Consider the following 18041-nt stretch of genomic DNA (forward strand, 5'->3'; position numbering starts at 1 on the left):
AGAAAGAAAGAAAGAAAAACAGTCCAGGCAGCATGAAAAGTAGAAAAAAAGAGTTACTGTAATGACCCAGACAGACATTTCATTGCATATTCAAAGATTCGTGGAGAGCAGTTTGAGGATGTTGGGGTTTTCCATTAATTTATGACATGCTGTAGATGAATTTACAGATAATGGGACATGCCACGACTTTTATACTGATGTAATCTGTTGCAGTTATAATGTTAGAGATTAAGATGTAAGAGAAAGCAGCCATTAGCTCAACACTGCTCTCCTCGATGGCATCATTTTGAATGTAAGGAGTGTAGCAAGTGCGTAACACTGATGATCCATCATCACAGCTCTCTCCCCAATGGATTACAAACATGCCACAACACAGACATGAAACACACATCAATGCAAAAACACAACACAAACAGAAGTTGGGAAATAAATAGTGCCTATTAAAAGTATTCACCCTCAGTATGAATGGAGCACCAAAATCACAATCCCAAAATATCACTGGGACAAGCAAGCAGTTGATGTATAATCAATCACATAAACAGATCATTTGTGTGTAATAAACTAATCTCAGTAAAAATGCACCTCAGCATAGAGGCAGAACATACAGTGTCCCCCTGAAAGTTTGTATTTTTTTTAGGGCTGTCCGTTAAACGCGTTAATTTAAATTTTATATAGTCAATTTTTTTATCGCGAGATTAACGCCTAGCAAACTTTGTAGTGTTTTTTCACATGCTTTTGCAACAACTAGTAACGTTATTAAAACTACAACACCACACCGGATCTAGCTAGACCAGAAACAAAACAACAGGCGCCGCACACACCTGTTTGGGCTTGCGAACCGGCCAAAGAGTGAACGAGAAGCGCAGCGCCGAGCCGTGTCTAGGACAACTGAGCGCGTCTAGCACATCGGACGCGCACTTTCTCAGTCTATGGCCAGCAATAAAAACGCTAAATGGCGCCGCCGGTGTGTGTACACTTATAGACAATAATGTGTTAGAATTTGAAATACGAGCCGCTGCGCGACGCGGCGCTTCTCGTCTGAACGTTACGTTTTGAGTGGATGAATGATGAGCGCGAGACGCCGAAATGGAGGCCAATAAAGATTCTGAATGGAAAGTTTACTTTTAAAAAGTTGCCAAATGGTTCAATTGACAAGACCAAAGTAATCTGTGTGTTTTGTCGTTGTGAACTGAGCTATCATCGCAGCACGTCCAGTCTGAAATACCACTTAGTCAAGCACACACACACACACACACCGCTGATGCGTTTCTACGCCCACTCGTCAATATCAGTAACGTTACCTCGTCAGTATTTTTTTTCACCCTTTTATTGATGGACAGTGTTACATTGTGTGAGAGATTATTTGCTCCAAGTGAGAATGTTAGTGTGAAATTGAACACATATGCCAATGTTGTTTTCAATAATAAAAAAAAACATTTGCACAAAGCAAGCCGATCCACTTTTCCATGTTGATAAGAGCATTAAAATGAGAAAAAAATAATGGGACAAAAAGAAATCAAGAGACATTTAGAATAGATAAAAATGTGCGATTAATCGCGAGTTAACTATGACATTAATGCGATTAATCGCGATTAAATATTTTAATCGTTTGACAGCCCTAATTTTTTTTTGCATTTGTTCGTTTGGTTGGGAAGTCGTTGGTCAGAGCAAGATGACAATGTACCTTCTCTACAAAACATTCAGATTTTAACTTGACTTCTACAAACTAATGACTAAAGGAAGTGTATTAGTTGTGTTTTTGGTTGTGAATGTCTTTATTTGATGTCTACTGTATATTGATGAAGGTGTTGTAAACTGAATCGTTATACATTCTAATGTAAAGTACTACTAATGTACATAACTATTGTATTTTGTACATGCAACTTAGTTTTATTGTAAATGTAAAAAAAAATATAGCATGCATTGTGTTTATCATGCAATTTATACGTGAAAATGAGTTTTTACGTGCATATGATATGCATGGGTAGGTTTAGTAGTGGTGTGGGGTACACATGTATTATACGTTTAGTGGTATGGGGTGCGTGTGTATTGCACGCAATAAAGTGTGTATCAAATGCACGTAAAAACTCATTTTCGCGTATCAATTGTACGATAAACACAATGTGTGCTATAGAGACACATTTTCATGAGATCAGGCTGAAAAATGAGATGTCATTCATTCCAACAAAATAACCAACAATACAGATCCTGCACTGCACTTACCATATATTCCCATTGACACTTTATGGGAGACTGTGACCACTGCTAAAAATGTCTGATACAGCGAGACCAAGACTGAGCTTTGTGACCATCAGACTAATTGCCATGTTTGATGTACTGTACGCATATAAACCTGATGGAGTCATTGTCTTGCTGGAAAATAAATTTGTCCAAGCATAAAGACAGGAATGGCTTGATACAGCAATGGCAATGTTCTGGAGAGCCCAAGTTCAGTCCAGATCTCAAATTCATTGTGTTTGAGCTCGACGAACAGTGAAGCAAACAGCAGTGGCCAGACATGCAAAATTACTGCAAACGATTGATATGGGTATAATTACTGTAATAAATGATGACAAATGTCTGTAATATAATATTTTTCTTGATCAAAGTAAAAAAAAATGAGAGTGAATACTTTTCCTAGGCACTGTACACTATAGCCCATCTCACAAACCTGCTTTTTTCATCCCATTACACACTTTGTCTTTATTCGACTGAATCTATTGGCTAAATCACAAATAAGAGAAGATGAAAACAGATGGTCCTGAGCTCCAGCCTGGCACAAGCTACTCCCTTAGTAATGTCTCTTGGTTAGCTCAATCCAATGGCTAGAGAGATGATGAGGATGAGAAGACAGACGGACACACAGCTGCCTATCAGGATCAACTTCTGTGGAGGACATGGACAGAAAGCAGAGATCTTCACTTTAGCCCATCAATTCATGATATCTTAGTGATGAAAGGATTACAACCCTTCTCAACCATTTGCCATTCAGGTTTAGTTCACCCAGAAATGAAACTGGACATCAATTACTGCCCCTCGTGTCCCCATTCGATTATAAGTACTGGCACTGGTAAACCACTGGTACTAGTTCCAGTAGGTTGTCGCTCTTTCCTTAAATGTGAAGATCTTTCTTCTTCCAAGCAGGAAACCCAGGTTAAATCTCATCCCAGATTCAATACTCGCATATCTTCAAATGGATAAGGATGTTGGATTACCCAGGGTAAGGTTGCACCAGCGCTTAATAAGTTCTTGCTTAAACTGGAATGTAAAGGCTTAGTAACTGGTTGCACCATTTGTTCTCAAGGCAGAACGTAGCTAGTAGGTCCGTTGCATAATATGATCAAATTATCAGCAGCCTTCAAACACGTGAGCGGAAGTTGAGCAGAATGATGTGAATGTATTAGTGAGCTAGACTGAAACTGGCTAACGCACACAAATCTCATCCAGTCATCAAATTATTATCTGAACTGTTCGTTCATATACACAGGGGAAACAAATGCCATTCCAGAAATCATGGCAACGGACGTTGGTAGGTTTACATATATCCCAGCCACTGCGCTCACTGGCCATTATTATTAATAGACTGAGACGTATGTGTGTGTTATCCAAGCATTAATGGCAAGGAAAGACCCTTATGCTGCGTTACCAAATGCGAATAGAGTGGCAAATTCGCGTCTAGTTTGACGCTTGAACATTTTGAATGCATTCGTGTGTCCAAACGCGGAATGGACGCGCGTAAAAAGCAAGCGTTTGAAGCGAAATTGACGAAATCCGCTTCTTCTGGGAGGGGCAAGTGCTAGGCGGTTCTGTTTGCAAGAAAGGCCGCGGAATTTAAAAATACTACTGTTATTGTGTCACGAAATGTAGTTTTAAGAGTTGTTCAGTCGAGAATGTAGTTGTTTAAAGCTCAAATCGTTTATTTATAAAGATAGCGCCTATTTAAAACATTTGATCTGACGTTTCGGAGTTGTGAGATCCAGGCGATCACCGGGCGCTCAGCGCTCATGTAACCCGCTGGAGCAGCCTTACCTCGGCTAGTCCTCCTGACGTTTGCCGCTGGTAAACGAGAAATGTTGAAATTTACAATCTATAGCTTCGGTTCTATTATATGAAACATATAAGTTAAAATACATTAATGACTCGTTATAACGTAGGTCAAACGACTTCTTTAATTATGTGAGTTTTTCTTCATCTCATTCAGAAATGTAGCCTATGACTGCAAGTGTTCAGTGTCACATTCATAGTTAACATCTGAACAATGTCATTCCTTCTTTCACGCAGCCATTTAGTCATATTACAAAATAATTTATTGAGGACAAACATATAATAAGTTATTGAGGCCAAACATTTAAAATGACATTATAATCTGAAAAGTGGGCCTTCCCCCAGTGAACACGTCACTTCACCACGCGACAGCAGCAAGCGGGCTACGATTGGTTAACGCGGCGCGAATTGAAGAAGTTCAGATTTTTCAACTCGGGCGGCAGACGCGAATTCGCGTCAAACGCGTAAATTCACAAAAAGCACTACATAAAAACATTCGCGTATAACGCAGCAGACGCTATGAATATGAGGCGTATTCGCGTCTACCGCGCCGCACTCTATGCCTCATTCGCACCGCAGGAATTTTTTACGCGCATGACGTGTCTTTGCATTGACTTAACATTGAAAGCACTCACGCCTGACACTCTATTCACGTCCGGTGTGAACGCACCATTATACTTGTGAGCAGCATATACTGTATGAGGAGTTTCTGGGTGTGTACATTTACATTACATTTAGTCATTTAGCAGACGCTTTTATCCAAAGCGACTTACAACTGAGGACTACAGCGAGCGAGTCATCGTGAAGAGGCAAAAATAACGCAAGAAGTGCTCAAAATACAAAGTTCAGGCATTGCTCAGAGTAGCATAAGCCAAAACAAGGGAGGGTTAAAGGAAGAGGGTTTTATTTTATTTATTTTTTATGTCAAGTGCTCATGGAAGAGATGAGTTTTCAGTTGTGTTTTGAATGTGGTCAGGGATTCTGCATTCCGGACGAGGGTAGGGAGATCATTCCACCAGCATGGAACCGTGAATGAGAATGTTCTGGAGAGTGATTTTGTGGCTCTCTGTGATGGTACCACGAGCCGTCGCTCATTGACCGATCGCAGGCTTCTGGTAGGGATGTAGACTCGTAGGAGCGAGTGAAAGTAGGAGGGAGCTGAGCCTGTGGTCGATCTGTAAGCAAGCGTCAATGCGAGTGGTAGCCAGTGCAGAGAGGTGAACAGAGGAGTGACGTGGGCCCTTTTGGGCTCGTTGAAGACAAGACGAGCTGCAGCATTCTGGATCATTTGTAGAGGTTTAGTTGCACATGATGGAAGACCGGCCAGAAGAGCATTGCAGTAATCCAGCCTAGAGATAACCAAGGTCTGGGCGAGAAGTTGTTTTGCATGCTTTGTTAGGAAGGGCCTGATCTTCCTGATGTTGTGCAGTGCAAACCTGCATGATCGAGCTGTCTTTGTGATGTGGTCTGTGAAGGTCAGATGCTCATCAAATGTTACTCCAAGGTTTCTGACCGACCTTGATGGGGTGATTAAAGTTGAATCTAGCTGGATAGTGAAGTCGTGCTGTAGAGACGGATTGGCAGGGAGATGAGAAGCTCAGTCTTTGCCAGGTTGAGCTGCAGGTGATGTTCCTTCATCCATGCCGAGATGTCCGCCAGGCAGCTTGAGATACGTGCAGCTACTGTGGGATCATCTGGTTGAAATGAGAGGTAGAGCTGGGTGTCATCAGCATAGCAATGGTAAGAGAAGCCATGTGCCTGTATGATGAGTCCCAGTGATGTGGTGTAAATGGAGAAGAGGAGCGGTCCAAGAACTGAACCCTGAGGAACCCCTGTAGTCAGTTGATGTGCTTTGGATACCTCGCCACTCCAAGCGATCCTGAAGGACCTACCTGTGAGATAGTACTCAAACCAGTGGAGAGGAGTTCCTGTGATGCCCAGTGATGAGAGGGTGGACAGGAGGATCTGATGATTCAGTGTCGAAGGCAGCAGACAGATCCAGGAGAATGAGAACATGATTTGGAGGCAGGTTTTGCGATCCGTAGGGCTTCTGTGACTGACAGCAATGCAGTCTCGGTTGAATGCCCTTTCTTGAAGCCAGATTGGTTTACATCTAGTTGGTTGGTCAGAGTGAGGAAAGATGATACTTGGTTGAAGGCAACTCATTCAAGTGTTTTCGCAATGAATGGTAGGAGAGAGACAGGTCTGTAATTATCTAAGAGTGATGAGTTTAATGTGGGTTTCTTAAGCAGTGGAGTTACCCGAGCCTGCTTGAATGCTGTAGGAAAAGTGCCAGTGTGGAGGGATGAGTTGATGATGTGTGTGAGTGCTGGTAGAAGTGTGGGAGAGATGGCTTGTAGGAGGTGTGAGGGGATGGGATCTAGAGGGCAGGTGGTGGGGTGACTGGAGAGGAGAAGTTTAGATACTCCTTCGTCGGTTAGTGGAGAGAAGGAGGAGAGAAGGTTTTTGGGAGTGGGAGGGGTTGGACTGGGTTCCTGTGTGTGTGGAGCTGAGAACTGACTGCTGATAGTTGTTGTTTTGTTGGTGAAGAAGTTAGAAATGTTTCTCCCTCACTTCTGCTTCGAGGTCTTGATTGTGGCATTTCTTTGAGGTTTAGAATCCAGTATTCCTGTAATTCTTTTGTCTTTTATGAATTTAATAAAGAACTGTCTCGTATTCTGTCCAAACACACCGCATCATCTACGTCAGGTGACTGTAAATGCGCAAAAACTGTTTCCATTGCAGCTTTGCTAAATATTTCTTTTTCGAATTGTCTGAAAAACACCTCATGCGAGCGTAAAAACTATTTTGCGAAAAAAATAATTTTCAATTCGCAATTTGAAGGGTTATGGAAACGCGGCTACTGTCTCATGTGATGCTGCTGCAGGTTGGGCCACGTGTGATCTGACAACTGATATGATGTCAGGTGCAGGGGGCGTGGCTTCTGGCAGTGTTGAGCCCGCCCTCAAGGAGGGGCCTAGTTTAAATGTTTACAATCAGTAATAAAAATCCTGCATAGTGCACCTTTAAACTCGTTCAGCAAGTTCAGACATGATAGGTCTGCTTGTCCATTTTTTTACATATTCTGGCCATCTTACTTTACGTCGCTCACTGAAACACTGCAGCTTGCAAGAATTAACATTAAAGGCATCTGTCATTGTCCTACTGGACCTTTCCTCTGCTTTTGACATGGTGAATCATCACTTCCTCCTGTCCAACAACCTCACTGATCTGGTCAGCATGGGAATAGCCCTTTGCTGGCTTGAGTTGCTCCAGTTGTAGATGTATTCAAGCCTGATGAGCCTCAGCTCATTGCTCATGTCTTTGGATGAAGGAACATCCCCTTCTGCTCAACCCTGCAGATCATGGAAAACTGGCTGGTTGATTTTCATGTAAGATTGTCTTTTTGCGTATGAGAGGTGGCCAGAGAACGTCGAAGAAACTTTTATACTTTATGTTTATTATTGTGCATTCAGAAAGCTTTTTGCGAATGTGAAAACAAATCTGCATTTGAATAGTGTTGCCAGCACACAGACAAAGCTTCACATACCAGTATAAGGAGTGGGAATGAAAAAAGGCGGGAAGTGAGACAGACGTGCAAATGCTCATGCAGGACGGATGGGCAGGCACTGGCGTATCTTTCACTCACCCTCCGTGTATTACTCTGGTACTTTACAGCCTTTGTGGTCTCTTGCACTGCGTCCCTAATGAAATCCACTGTAAGCTCCACATTATACTCTATACAGTCTATCATCTCTCCCTGACCAGAACAGAAGATGGACGGCACCAGAGAAGGAGGAAAGAAAAAGAGAAAGGTGATTTCACAGGAGTTTAATGGATTGTGGGCTATATCTCACCGTCCTGCTAGTCTTCTGGACTTTGACAGCTGCTTTGGTTTCCTCTTTTGCCTTTTCCACATATTCCTGAGCATTGCAGACATTCTTCTCTATATTGTTTATTAACTCTCCCTAAAAGAAGACAGGAAAATACAGCTCACTAAATCATCGATCTAGCAAACACTAAACACTAAATACAACTTTTGATTTTAATAATATATTAGTAAATGTTGAAATTACCATTAACTAAGATTAATCAATTCTGCAGAAGTAGGCTATTGTTCATTCTTAATTCTTGTTATCTTAAGTAGTTAACTAATGTTAGCTAATGAAACCTCATTGTAAAGTTTTACCAAGCCGCTTCTGCCGCTGCCTCAGAAGACGCAGTAGTCCAGCGCAGCGGCTACACAGTGTCATGATGGAAATAAGACAACATCTCTATTGCAAACCCCTCTTTGTTGCAGTTGTTGTTGTTTTGCCGTATACCTACTAACTTCATTGCCATAGAAACCAATGCAGATATTCTGGAAAAAGGAAGAGCAGCGTGTAAGCCCGGCTCAATCGGCCTAATGGCGGCATCCAATCAGCGGGGAAGGTCTCTGCGGGTTACTGTCTTTCCTCGTGGCAAAGTCATTTGATTAAATGAAATACATTTTCTCAGGTATTAACTCGTTATTTCATCTGACGCCATAAATGAAAAGGTTTTAATGATATCTGTGCATCATCAAATGTGAGCGAGTCTTAGACTATTCTTTTTAACTCTTTACTGAAAATAATGTCCAAGCCAGTTAGAATAAAATCAAATGTTTACAATTTATTATGTCAGGTAAATGTATCAATTCCATAATCAATTCAAAGATAATAGATACAAAACATCAGTTGCTCTGGAATAAAGAGAGAAGATGTGAACCTGATATTATGAAATACATGATGCGGAGTCTCGGCATCCACTCTGCATCACGGCTAATTTGAGTTACAAATCGCCCTCTTGCTGCATTTCATTATATAGACAGTAACATCTTTTCACATGGAAATTTGCATTCAGAGTTTACACCTTTTGAGAGCAAGAGGTCCATCATATTATACTGATTCATGAAGGATCATGTGACACTGAAGACTGGAGTAATGATGCTGAAAATTCAGCTTTGATCAAAGGAATAAATTATATTTTAAAGTATATTAAAATAGAAAATCATTATTTTAAATTGTAGGCTAATAATATTTCACAATATTACTGTTGTTTCTCTATTTTTTATCAAATAAATGCAGGCTTCTTTCAAAAATAGTAAAGTGTTCAAACTTTTGACCGGTACTATTGGCCTATGTTTATATGTGTGTAGCACTGTGGTCTTGTGAGGCACAACATTTACAGTAGTTCCTCCTCATAGTGTCAGGGTTCTGTCACTTGTGTCTAGTTCACTTCTTTGTTTTGTGACAGAGCTCAGACACTCCTGGTTGTGTCTTGTGTTTGTATGAGTGTGCAGTTTCGAGCGTGATTTAATGCACCTTTGAACTGCAGAGAAAAAGTTTTTTGCGACATTTGAAGTATCGACTTGCTAAAGTTATACGGAAATAGATTGTGTCAACATTAGCATAAAAATACAGCTAATTGATATTTCCATCAACTATATCAGTAAACTTTGTGGTGAGCTAAACTTTTTTTGCCATTTTTGCCAAAAAAAATTATTGGATGGAAACCTGGCTTATGTTAACGGTTGTGTTTCGTTTGCCTGCCTTTTTGGATTACCTTCAGAGTGAATTATTAAAGACTTTTGATCCTTATTTCTTATCTTCGTGCATTTTTATACAGCCGAGTTGTAACACACTCGCCTAAAATTATCCTAGCTCACCATGTTATCTTCCATAGAACTGCATAAGTTACTTTTGACAAGAAATGCAACAAGCAATCGGCACAGTAAGTTAGAGAGCTATCACCAAAATAAAACAAAATGTAATAAATCCTCATTACAAATAATTACATCATCACAAAATCAGTCTGAGCATTTCTGCAGAATATGATACGGGCACTGATGGTTCCCCTCTGATATAAGCATATGTTTTAATCAAACTTGTCTGGTAACAATATTGTACTTTTATATTATTATTACATGTCGTATTTATGTAGACTATAGTCCAGAAGACATTTTTTACAGTTTTAAAGTAGGTGTTTAAAGTAGGTGTTACTTGGTAACATTAAACATATAATAGTGCTAAACCATGTCTACAGATGCAAGCAGCTCATCGTAACACGTCAAGAACATTTACCTGTCCAATTAGTGATTATATCTACATATTTTAAGTAAATGTAATGCATGTCTTCAAAGACTTGTCAATAATCATACAAAATAAGTTTTTGCTACAATTCCAAAATAAGTGAACTACTGAAATTATCCAAGTAAAGTAACAAACAAATATGTAAAAATATACACGTGTTTATGTTACCGCCTCAATGGTTCATTTGTATCAGTGTGATCAGCTCTACTCTCACCTGGCTTTCTACCAGCACGGCCATATCCATGAACATATCATGCAGCTCACGGATGTTGGTCTCCAGTTTGATGATTTCATTGTGTTGCGTCTCAATCTCGTTCATGGCCTGTTCAGTGATGTTGCAGTCCATGATGATCTGTGGAGAATTTTAAGATATTAGAAAGTGGCGATGCTGAAGTTTTCCAAACTAAGTCTGCTTCAATCACTAGCTGGTTTACTGAGAGCGCAAAAACAACAACTAAAAACTGCAGTATGTTCTGAGAAGGTGATTGAAAACTCATATCTTACAAAATATGAACTTTTGCAGCTCTAAAGACCCAGCAAATGTGTAAGTGTCTTAGTGTCCTGTAAGGGCCACACAATTGGTCCAATGACTGAACCCAATGGTGTGGCTGAAGGTTTCCTGCGCGTTCTGTCTTTTCAGTGAGCAAAGTATTTAATTCCAGTTCTACTAGAAAGACTCGGGAGATAAATTGATATAACAGCGTATATTTATTAACAGCCCAGCAAGCATGAATTTATAAAGTTCTTTGGCGTAGGCCCTGTCCTTAGAGAGCAATGCGAGGCTAGCGGAATCTGCATATCTGAAGACGAAGGCAGGGGCGCAGCCGACCCCCCTGGAGGTAAGGAAGGGACCATCCTGGTGGTGGTTGGGGAGGATGGAGGTAATTGGCAGCGTCAGCATCTGCGAACTCAGACGAATGTAAGTACCAATCTTTTATACTGTGAGTGTTAGCACATGATTGGTTAGAAGTGAAGTATTAGGTGGCGCGCTGATTGAGTCTTCCTGGCAGAAGCTTTCATTTAACATTCTGATTCCCATGTTATCTTGACCTAGAATTTAGACCACTCTAGGCCATGCACACGGATCTCACGGTCACAAACTCGTTAGTCTGGGTCATTTGACAGAGGTAATTGACTAATATTATTTAGATGGATGACCATGCTTGCTCTTCCATAAAAGTACTTAAGTTGGTCCCAATAGATCTGTCCTCATTTAAAGCAAGACTATCTCTGGCCAGAGGTCATGACCACTACCATAGATATTAGCCGATATCTATAGCCGGTCTCCTAGACCAATATCAATAACTGGACCGTGGCTCACCTTCAGCGAGCTCATAAAAGTAAAGCCATCCATTTCAGCCAATCCGACAACAAGATTATTCTACCTTTTTATTATTCCCAATGACTGACATAGTATCTTTGTAATGACAGTTAATGATGCTGTGTCCACTCACCCCTGAAGTGAAGATGGGGTTGTCACTTTCTAACACGCTCTCCAACTCCTCATTTGTTGTATTTCTTCCGGCTACACAGACAGAAAACATGATATTAATAGCTTGTTTGTGCTATAGCACATAAAGCAGCATAGGTGTAAATGTTTGTCTTTATACTAGATGATGTAAAATAATACTTTCACACACATACAATGTATATTGGAGGATTTTTGTGAATATACTATCTATAGCCGCTCTTCCACTGTGCGGCCAGTGCGAGCCCCGGCTAACAGCGTGCCGGCGGGGCCAATAGCCTCGGATCTCAAGTACCAAGCCCAAAATCAAGTTGCGTTTCCACTGTCGGGCCAGTAGCGCCACAGCGCTACCATAAAACCAATAAACCATAAAACCGCAAAATAAGCATGACGGAAGCAAATGTTTGGTCCTTACATGAGACTTCAGCATCGATATTTGACCAATGTTTTACAATAAACAATGATACAGTGACAGTAAATTTAGTTACAGCCCGACAGGGGAAACACGGCTAATGTGTGGCCTGGGCCTGCTGTGCCAAATAGCTTAATATCTAGTAGTGGATTGACTAGACTTATGTGTATCTGTATCAGAGTTATTAACTAGTGACTTTAGCAATGTGAACCTAGTTTGAGTAACTATTGACATAAACCAGTTCTTTGTGCCTGAGCCAATGTGACTCAAAAGTACCTAATTAGAATGCATGACTCTAACAAATTACATCTCATCGCATGCTGCTAGATATGGAGAAAGTTACCTCCATGCAGCATTAATTTATATTTTCCTGAGTTTGAACAGTCTATCCAAAAGTAAGGTCATGTGACAAACAGGGGTGGGTATTGGCAAGGACTTCACGATACGATACGCATCACGATACATGGATCACGATACGATTTCATCACGATACATCACGATACGATAAATATTGCGATATTCCACACAGTTAACTAAAAATGTAAAACCAAAATAAAATACAAGTTACGGTGTGTGCCATCTGAGTAGTCTTACATCAGATTACATTGATAAATCAGCAGAAGAATTGAGTCAAAGCAATATATTACAAAATTTCCTTTCCAATTTATTTTTTAGCTGCCATAACAAAATAGACTTGAACTTTTAACAATGGACACATTAAAAACGTTAAAATAAAGTGCATTAGATATTTAAAACTAAATTAAAGTGTAGTGCACACACAGTTATGGTAAGTTAACTCACTGAGGTTATGTGGGGCTGAGCTGAATAAAAAAATAAAAAATGGAAATAAAGTGCAGATACTCAGGTACTGTCCATGTAAACAATGAAGTGAAATATGCAGCTTTCACTACCGAAATTGGCGCTCTATGGTGCCCGCCCACGGCCACACCCAGGACAGCAAGTTGAAGGAAACTAATGCCTGGTTCAGATTACACGATTTTAGCCCGATTTTGGCACGATTCATTTGACGTATAGGGTGTCGTGGGGATTCGTAAACGACAATGGGCGTCGGGACGCAAGATTTGATCGTGTGTGTGCACTACTGAGTGAGCGTGCGTTTGTGTGTGTGAGTGAGCGCGAGAGAGTGCGTGTGTCAGTGAGTGAGTGAGCGAGAGAGTGTGTGTGCGCTACTGAGTCCACCCCCGGTGCCTTGCCACCGAGGAGTTTTTTGACTACCCCGGTGACTTCAGCTTGGGTGATGGACGAGTCCACCTCTGAGCCCTCAGCCTCCGCTTCCTCCATGGAAGACGTGGCGGCGGGATTGAGGAGATCCTCGAAGTATTCCTTCCACCGTCCACTGTAAACAGCGTTGGTGGGGCACTGCTTCCCTCTCCTGAGTCGCCGGACGGTTTGCCAGAATCTCTTCGAGGCCAGCCGATAGTCCTTTTCCATGGCCTCACCGAACTCCTCCCAGGCCCGAGTTTTTGCCTCCACAACCACCCGGGCTGCAGTTCGCTATTTCGGTATTTCGAGATTAAAGTCTAAATATTTTGAGATTAAAGTCTAAATATTTCGAGATTAAAGTCTAAATATTTCGAGATTAAAGTCTACATATTTCGAGATTAAAGTCTAAATATTTCGAGATTAAAGTCTACATATTTCGAGATTAAAGTCTAAATATTTCGAGATTAAAGTCTAAATATTTCGAGATTCAAGTCTACATATTTCGAGATTAAAGTCTAATTATTTCGAGATTAAAGTCTAAATATTTCGAAACATTACGAGATTAAACTCGAAACATTACAAGAATACAGTCTTACGTAGAAGTTGCGTGTGTGTGTGTGCATTCACAAGCGTGTGTGTGTGCATTCACAAGCGTGTGTGTGTAAATGTGCTTGTGCAGTCGAACTGCCTCGGACATGGATGGATCTATACAAAATAATAGCTTTTTACTTTTATCTGGGCTTTCAACAAAAGGAAATTCAGGTGCCAATCTACCAACCTGGCATTAGGCTACCATTATAGGACGTTATCAAATATACTGCGCCTGCCCGGAATAGACTACCAGGCGAAAATATTTTTCAGACTGGATGGAGATATCCAGTTTTATGAATGAACAAATTGAATGAAGGGATTTCAATGATTGAATGAATGAATGAGACATTTATATAGCGCTTTCATATGTCTACTGTAGGCCTACACTAAAGCACTTTACAATTATATCATAGAATCCCTCTTCAACCACCACCAGTGGTTATTATATCTGAGGAAATCCGGCCAAATGATTGGATACAGAATGATGCACATAAAATGTATCAAGAACGTATTTACGGTGAAGAGGGAGACAGAACGGTTACTGTTAATGTTCTCGACCTTGATGGTGTTGCCTATAGACGAGCACGAAAACACCTCAAAAACACTGCCACATAAAGTTTGGACCAGATTGTGATACATAATCCGGAGGAGTATGTTTCACAATATCGAGATATTTCGACTTTAATCTCTAAATATTTCGACTTTAATCTCTAAATATTTCGACTTTAATCTCGAAATGCTAGAAAAAAAAATGTTTTTACGTTGCGGTTCAGGGCTTCCGTAAACGTTCACACAAACCAAGAAAAAAAAAAAGTTCAATGTCCAGAAAACATTCAGAAATAACATTTTCATAATATTTACAAAATGATACCAAGAAAAAAAATTCTAAAAAAAAAAAAAAAAAAAGTGTTATTCAAATGTTTACAATGTTTAAAAAACATTCAAAAATAACTTTTTCATAACTTAATGGGAATGTTAGCAGAACATTCTAAGAACATGTTTTTGTTATCTGGGAATGTTGTTCTAAAAATGTATTCTCTCAATATTATGAGAACATCAGTCAAGTACAAATAACATCATAAAGATGTTCCAAGAACGTTGTTGTTCTAAGAACATTTTCACTCAACATTACGAGAATGTGTTTTAACTATGAAAACATTGTAAGACTGTTCCAGAAACACATGGAACGTTCCCTGTTAGCTGGGCTGGAGCATCAACATCTGGGAACTCATTGTGATTTTTAAACAGACTATCCTTTTAAGAACAAATAATCTTTCATTTATGTGTTTAATGCAGAATAAAGTTCCTCACTGTATAATTTACAGATAAACATCAGTTTATCTTTCCTTATGATACTGTAATTCTGCTATAGCAACATCAATCATTTGCATCTTATGCATTTTATTTCTTTATCCATTCATGGTATTCATTTAGTAATTTTCTTCATTGTATTAGATAATTGTTAAGGAGAAATTCCTTAGCGGGTGCCCCGAGATAAAATTTGGGAGGGATAATCTGCAACTCTCACATTCACCGTAAGTGATGTGTGACCAAAACTCACAACATAATTTGATGCCTTAAATCACTAAAATGGGAACATCAAGCTAACAATACTATAAGATCAAGATCAGAGTTTATATGCAAAGGTCAAATGACAAAAAAACTACAAATGGAGCAAATGTTTGCCTAAGACTGCAATTATGGATAATTAAACAAATAAAAAATCTACTGATGAAACTGCTGCCCTTTTTGAATTAAGAACAGATAATCACTAGCCTGAGACAATGAGGTGACGTACACCATTGTTAATCCTCGACAATCTCTAATTTAGTAGCTCACGGAGTTAATAATGAACAGTCTGACGTGATCACAGATCTCTGATCTGTATGTCCCATGACTCAGATTTGATTAAACACTGAATACACTAAATACAGACCTTCACTGCGGACGTTGTCATGGCATGTGTGTTTTGAGAGCCGGGCGACCCAGCTGGCCAGCTTTACTACATTATTCTGGTAGCCAGTAACAGACTGAAAACACAAGCAGTCTTTCACCCAAGCTGGCAGGATGATTATGGTTCCAGCTTGAAGCCAATGACACAGAAAGGCCCAGCAGACAGATGGGGTCAGCTGTTTCCAAACTGGGGGGCTCTGGGTAATAAAAAGGGGAATGGGATAATTGCGAGTGAGGATTTGGGTGGAGGAGGGATGCTGGAAAACTGCTGTGGAACAGAAGTCAGTCAGCTATAATATATATAGTGATGCTCCAACGCAGTTTTCAGAGCACTATTGTATCACACACTTACTGATGCTTGTATTGAAATGACAACACCTCGTGATAACATAACGTTTGAAGCTTATAACGTCATTCAGTATTAGAAAATGGGGACAGCTGGTTTGAAAAAATTGGCACTTCGCGACCCCATCTGATGCTTAAAAGAGGGTTCACTTCGAGATTAAGACAAGCAAATTACTGTATTTTGAGAGAGAGAGAGAGAGAGAGAGAGAGAGAGAGAGAGAGAGAGAGATCAATGGAGAATGGTGGTACACAAGGAAGAAAGAGAGAGAGATCCATTTCGACATTGGGAGCATTTCGACATGAATACCCTACTAAGGCTAATCATTATAATATTTCTTCTTCAATAATTGTATTGATGTTGATATTTTTCCAGGTTTGATGCTAGCTTTGTACCCAACAATTGGCGTACAACATCTATACGTCCCAAATATTGATGCACCTTAGGGCTAAGTGGGCAGATAGCCCTACACCCCCACCCTATGGTGCCGGTGCTGCAGCAGGGCCAAGCCTAACTTTTAAAGAAAAGGGAGCTGCATGGTCACTGTCGCTGATGGTGCAGCAAACATGGTGGCTTGAGTTGAAATCCTCCTTGTGCACTGCTTCGCCCAACTCCTGAGATAGAAGACCTCTGTACCCTAGGGCGCAGCAGGATCATGGGTCACTTCAGATTCAGCACCATGGCCAAGGACAGACTGTCACCGTTCCAAGTGCCTTGTGATTCTTGGGCCTTTTCACCAAGCCACGGTGGAAATGTCAGAGGAGAAAATGGTGTCAGGATCCAAAGTGATCCCAAAGATGAGAATGTTGAAAACATCCATTCGAGAGATGAGTACCCAAATGACATCAGATACGGGCTCACGACTGGCTGCAAACCTGCTCAAACAACTGAATGAGAGGTTTGTTACACAAAAGAGCTGCCTTGTTCTGGCAACACTTTAAGACCCATGTTTTGAAATTGTTGTTTTTATTAATGATACCTGTGCCCAGACTGCGATATCAATAAGTGAATCCATTGACCAGGCTACACATGACACGAGTTGTGGTCTCATTGGCACAAATTGAAATGAAATCAGGCATTTAAATAGCGCTTTACTATGTGCTACTGTACACCCAAAGCACTTTACAATCATATCAGGGGATCTCTCCTCAACCACCTCCAGTGTGAGCTCCACTGGGATGATGCGGCGGCAGCCACAGTACAACGGCGCCAGTGCACTCACACACACCAGCTATAGTGGAGAGCAGAGAGAGTGATAGAGCAATTCTGTGGATGGGGATAATCTAGAGACCATGATTGGTAAAGGCCAATGGAGGGAATGTGGCCAGGACACCAGGGTTCCACCCCTACTTTTTAGAAAATGTGCCATTGGATTTTTAATTATCACAGAGAGTGAGGATCCCGGTTTAATATCTCATCTGAAGGATGGTGCTCTTTGACAGTATATTGTCCCTATCACTATACTAGGGCGTTAGGACCCACACAGGTCTCAGGGTGAGCGCCCCCTACTGGCCTTAATAACACCTCTCCCAGCAGCAACCTGGTTTTCCCAGGAGTCTCCCGTACTGACCAGGCTCAACCCTGCTTAACTTCAGTGGGCAACCAGTCTTGGGCTACTGGGTGATATGATCAGATAATGTAGATGAGTTTAGATCAGATTAGATAGAACTGTATTGATCCTAGATTTGGTCACATGTTTTTTTCAAACCGTATATCCTCTGCGCCACAATGATTTGTTAGATATGGTGGAGAAAAGAAGTCTGACCACAAGATGTCGCTAATGTGCATTGTGTTAAAAGCTTAGAGCAATGAACCGTTTTTCGGCACAATTTCTCAAATGCTCCAGAAAGCCTCAGTTTCCAATCACTAAATATTTCTACGCCTCCTCTTGCACTG

General features: G+C 40.7%; 1 protein-coding gene across 2 annotated transcripts in view; it reads right to left on the reverse strand.

Moving 5' to 3' along the window:
* Positions 1-1367: 1367 nt before the first annotated feature.
* Positions 1368-18041, reverse strand: part of stx1a (syntaxin 1A (brain)) — a 41805-nt gene continuing 25131 nt past the window's right edge. Inside the window, exons 7-10 of one of the 2 annotated variants that reach the window (XM_079608891.1) lie at positions 11609-11679; positions 10369-10506; positions 7902-8012; positions 1368-2886 (exon numbers count right to left, since the gene is read on the reverse strand). In XM_079608891.1, coding sequence (XP_079465017.1) covers positions 2809-2886; positions 7902-8012; positions 10369-10506; positions 11609-11679 — 398 coding nt within the window. In that variant the 3' untranslated portion in view covers positions 1368-2808. The other variant, XM_079608892.1, reaches the window with a different exon arrangement.

The sequence above is a fragment of the Phoxinus phoxinus genome (assembly GCF_949152265.1).
Source record: "Phoxinus phoxinus genome assembly, chromosome: 4".
NCBI lineage: Eukaryota > Metazoa > Chordata > Actinopteri > Cypriniformes > Leuciscidae > Phoxinus > Phoxinus phoxinus.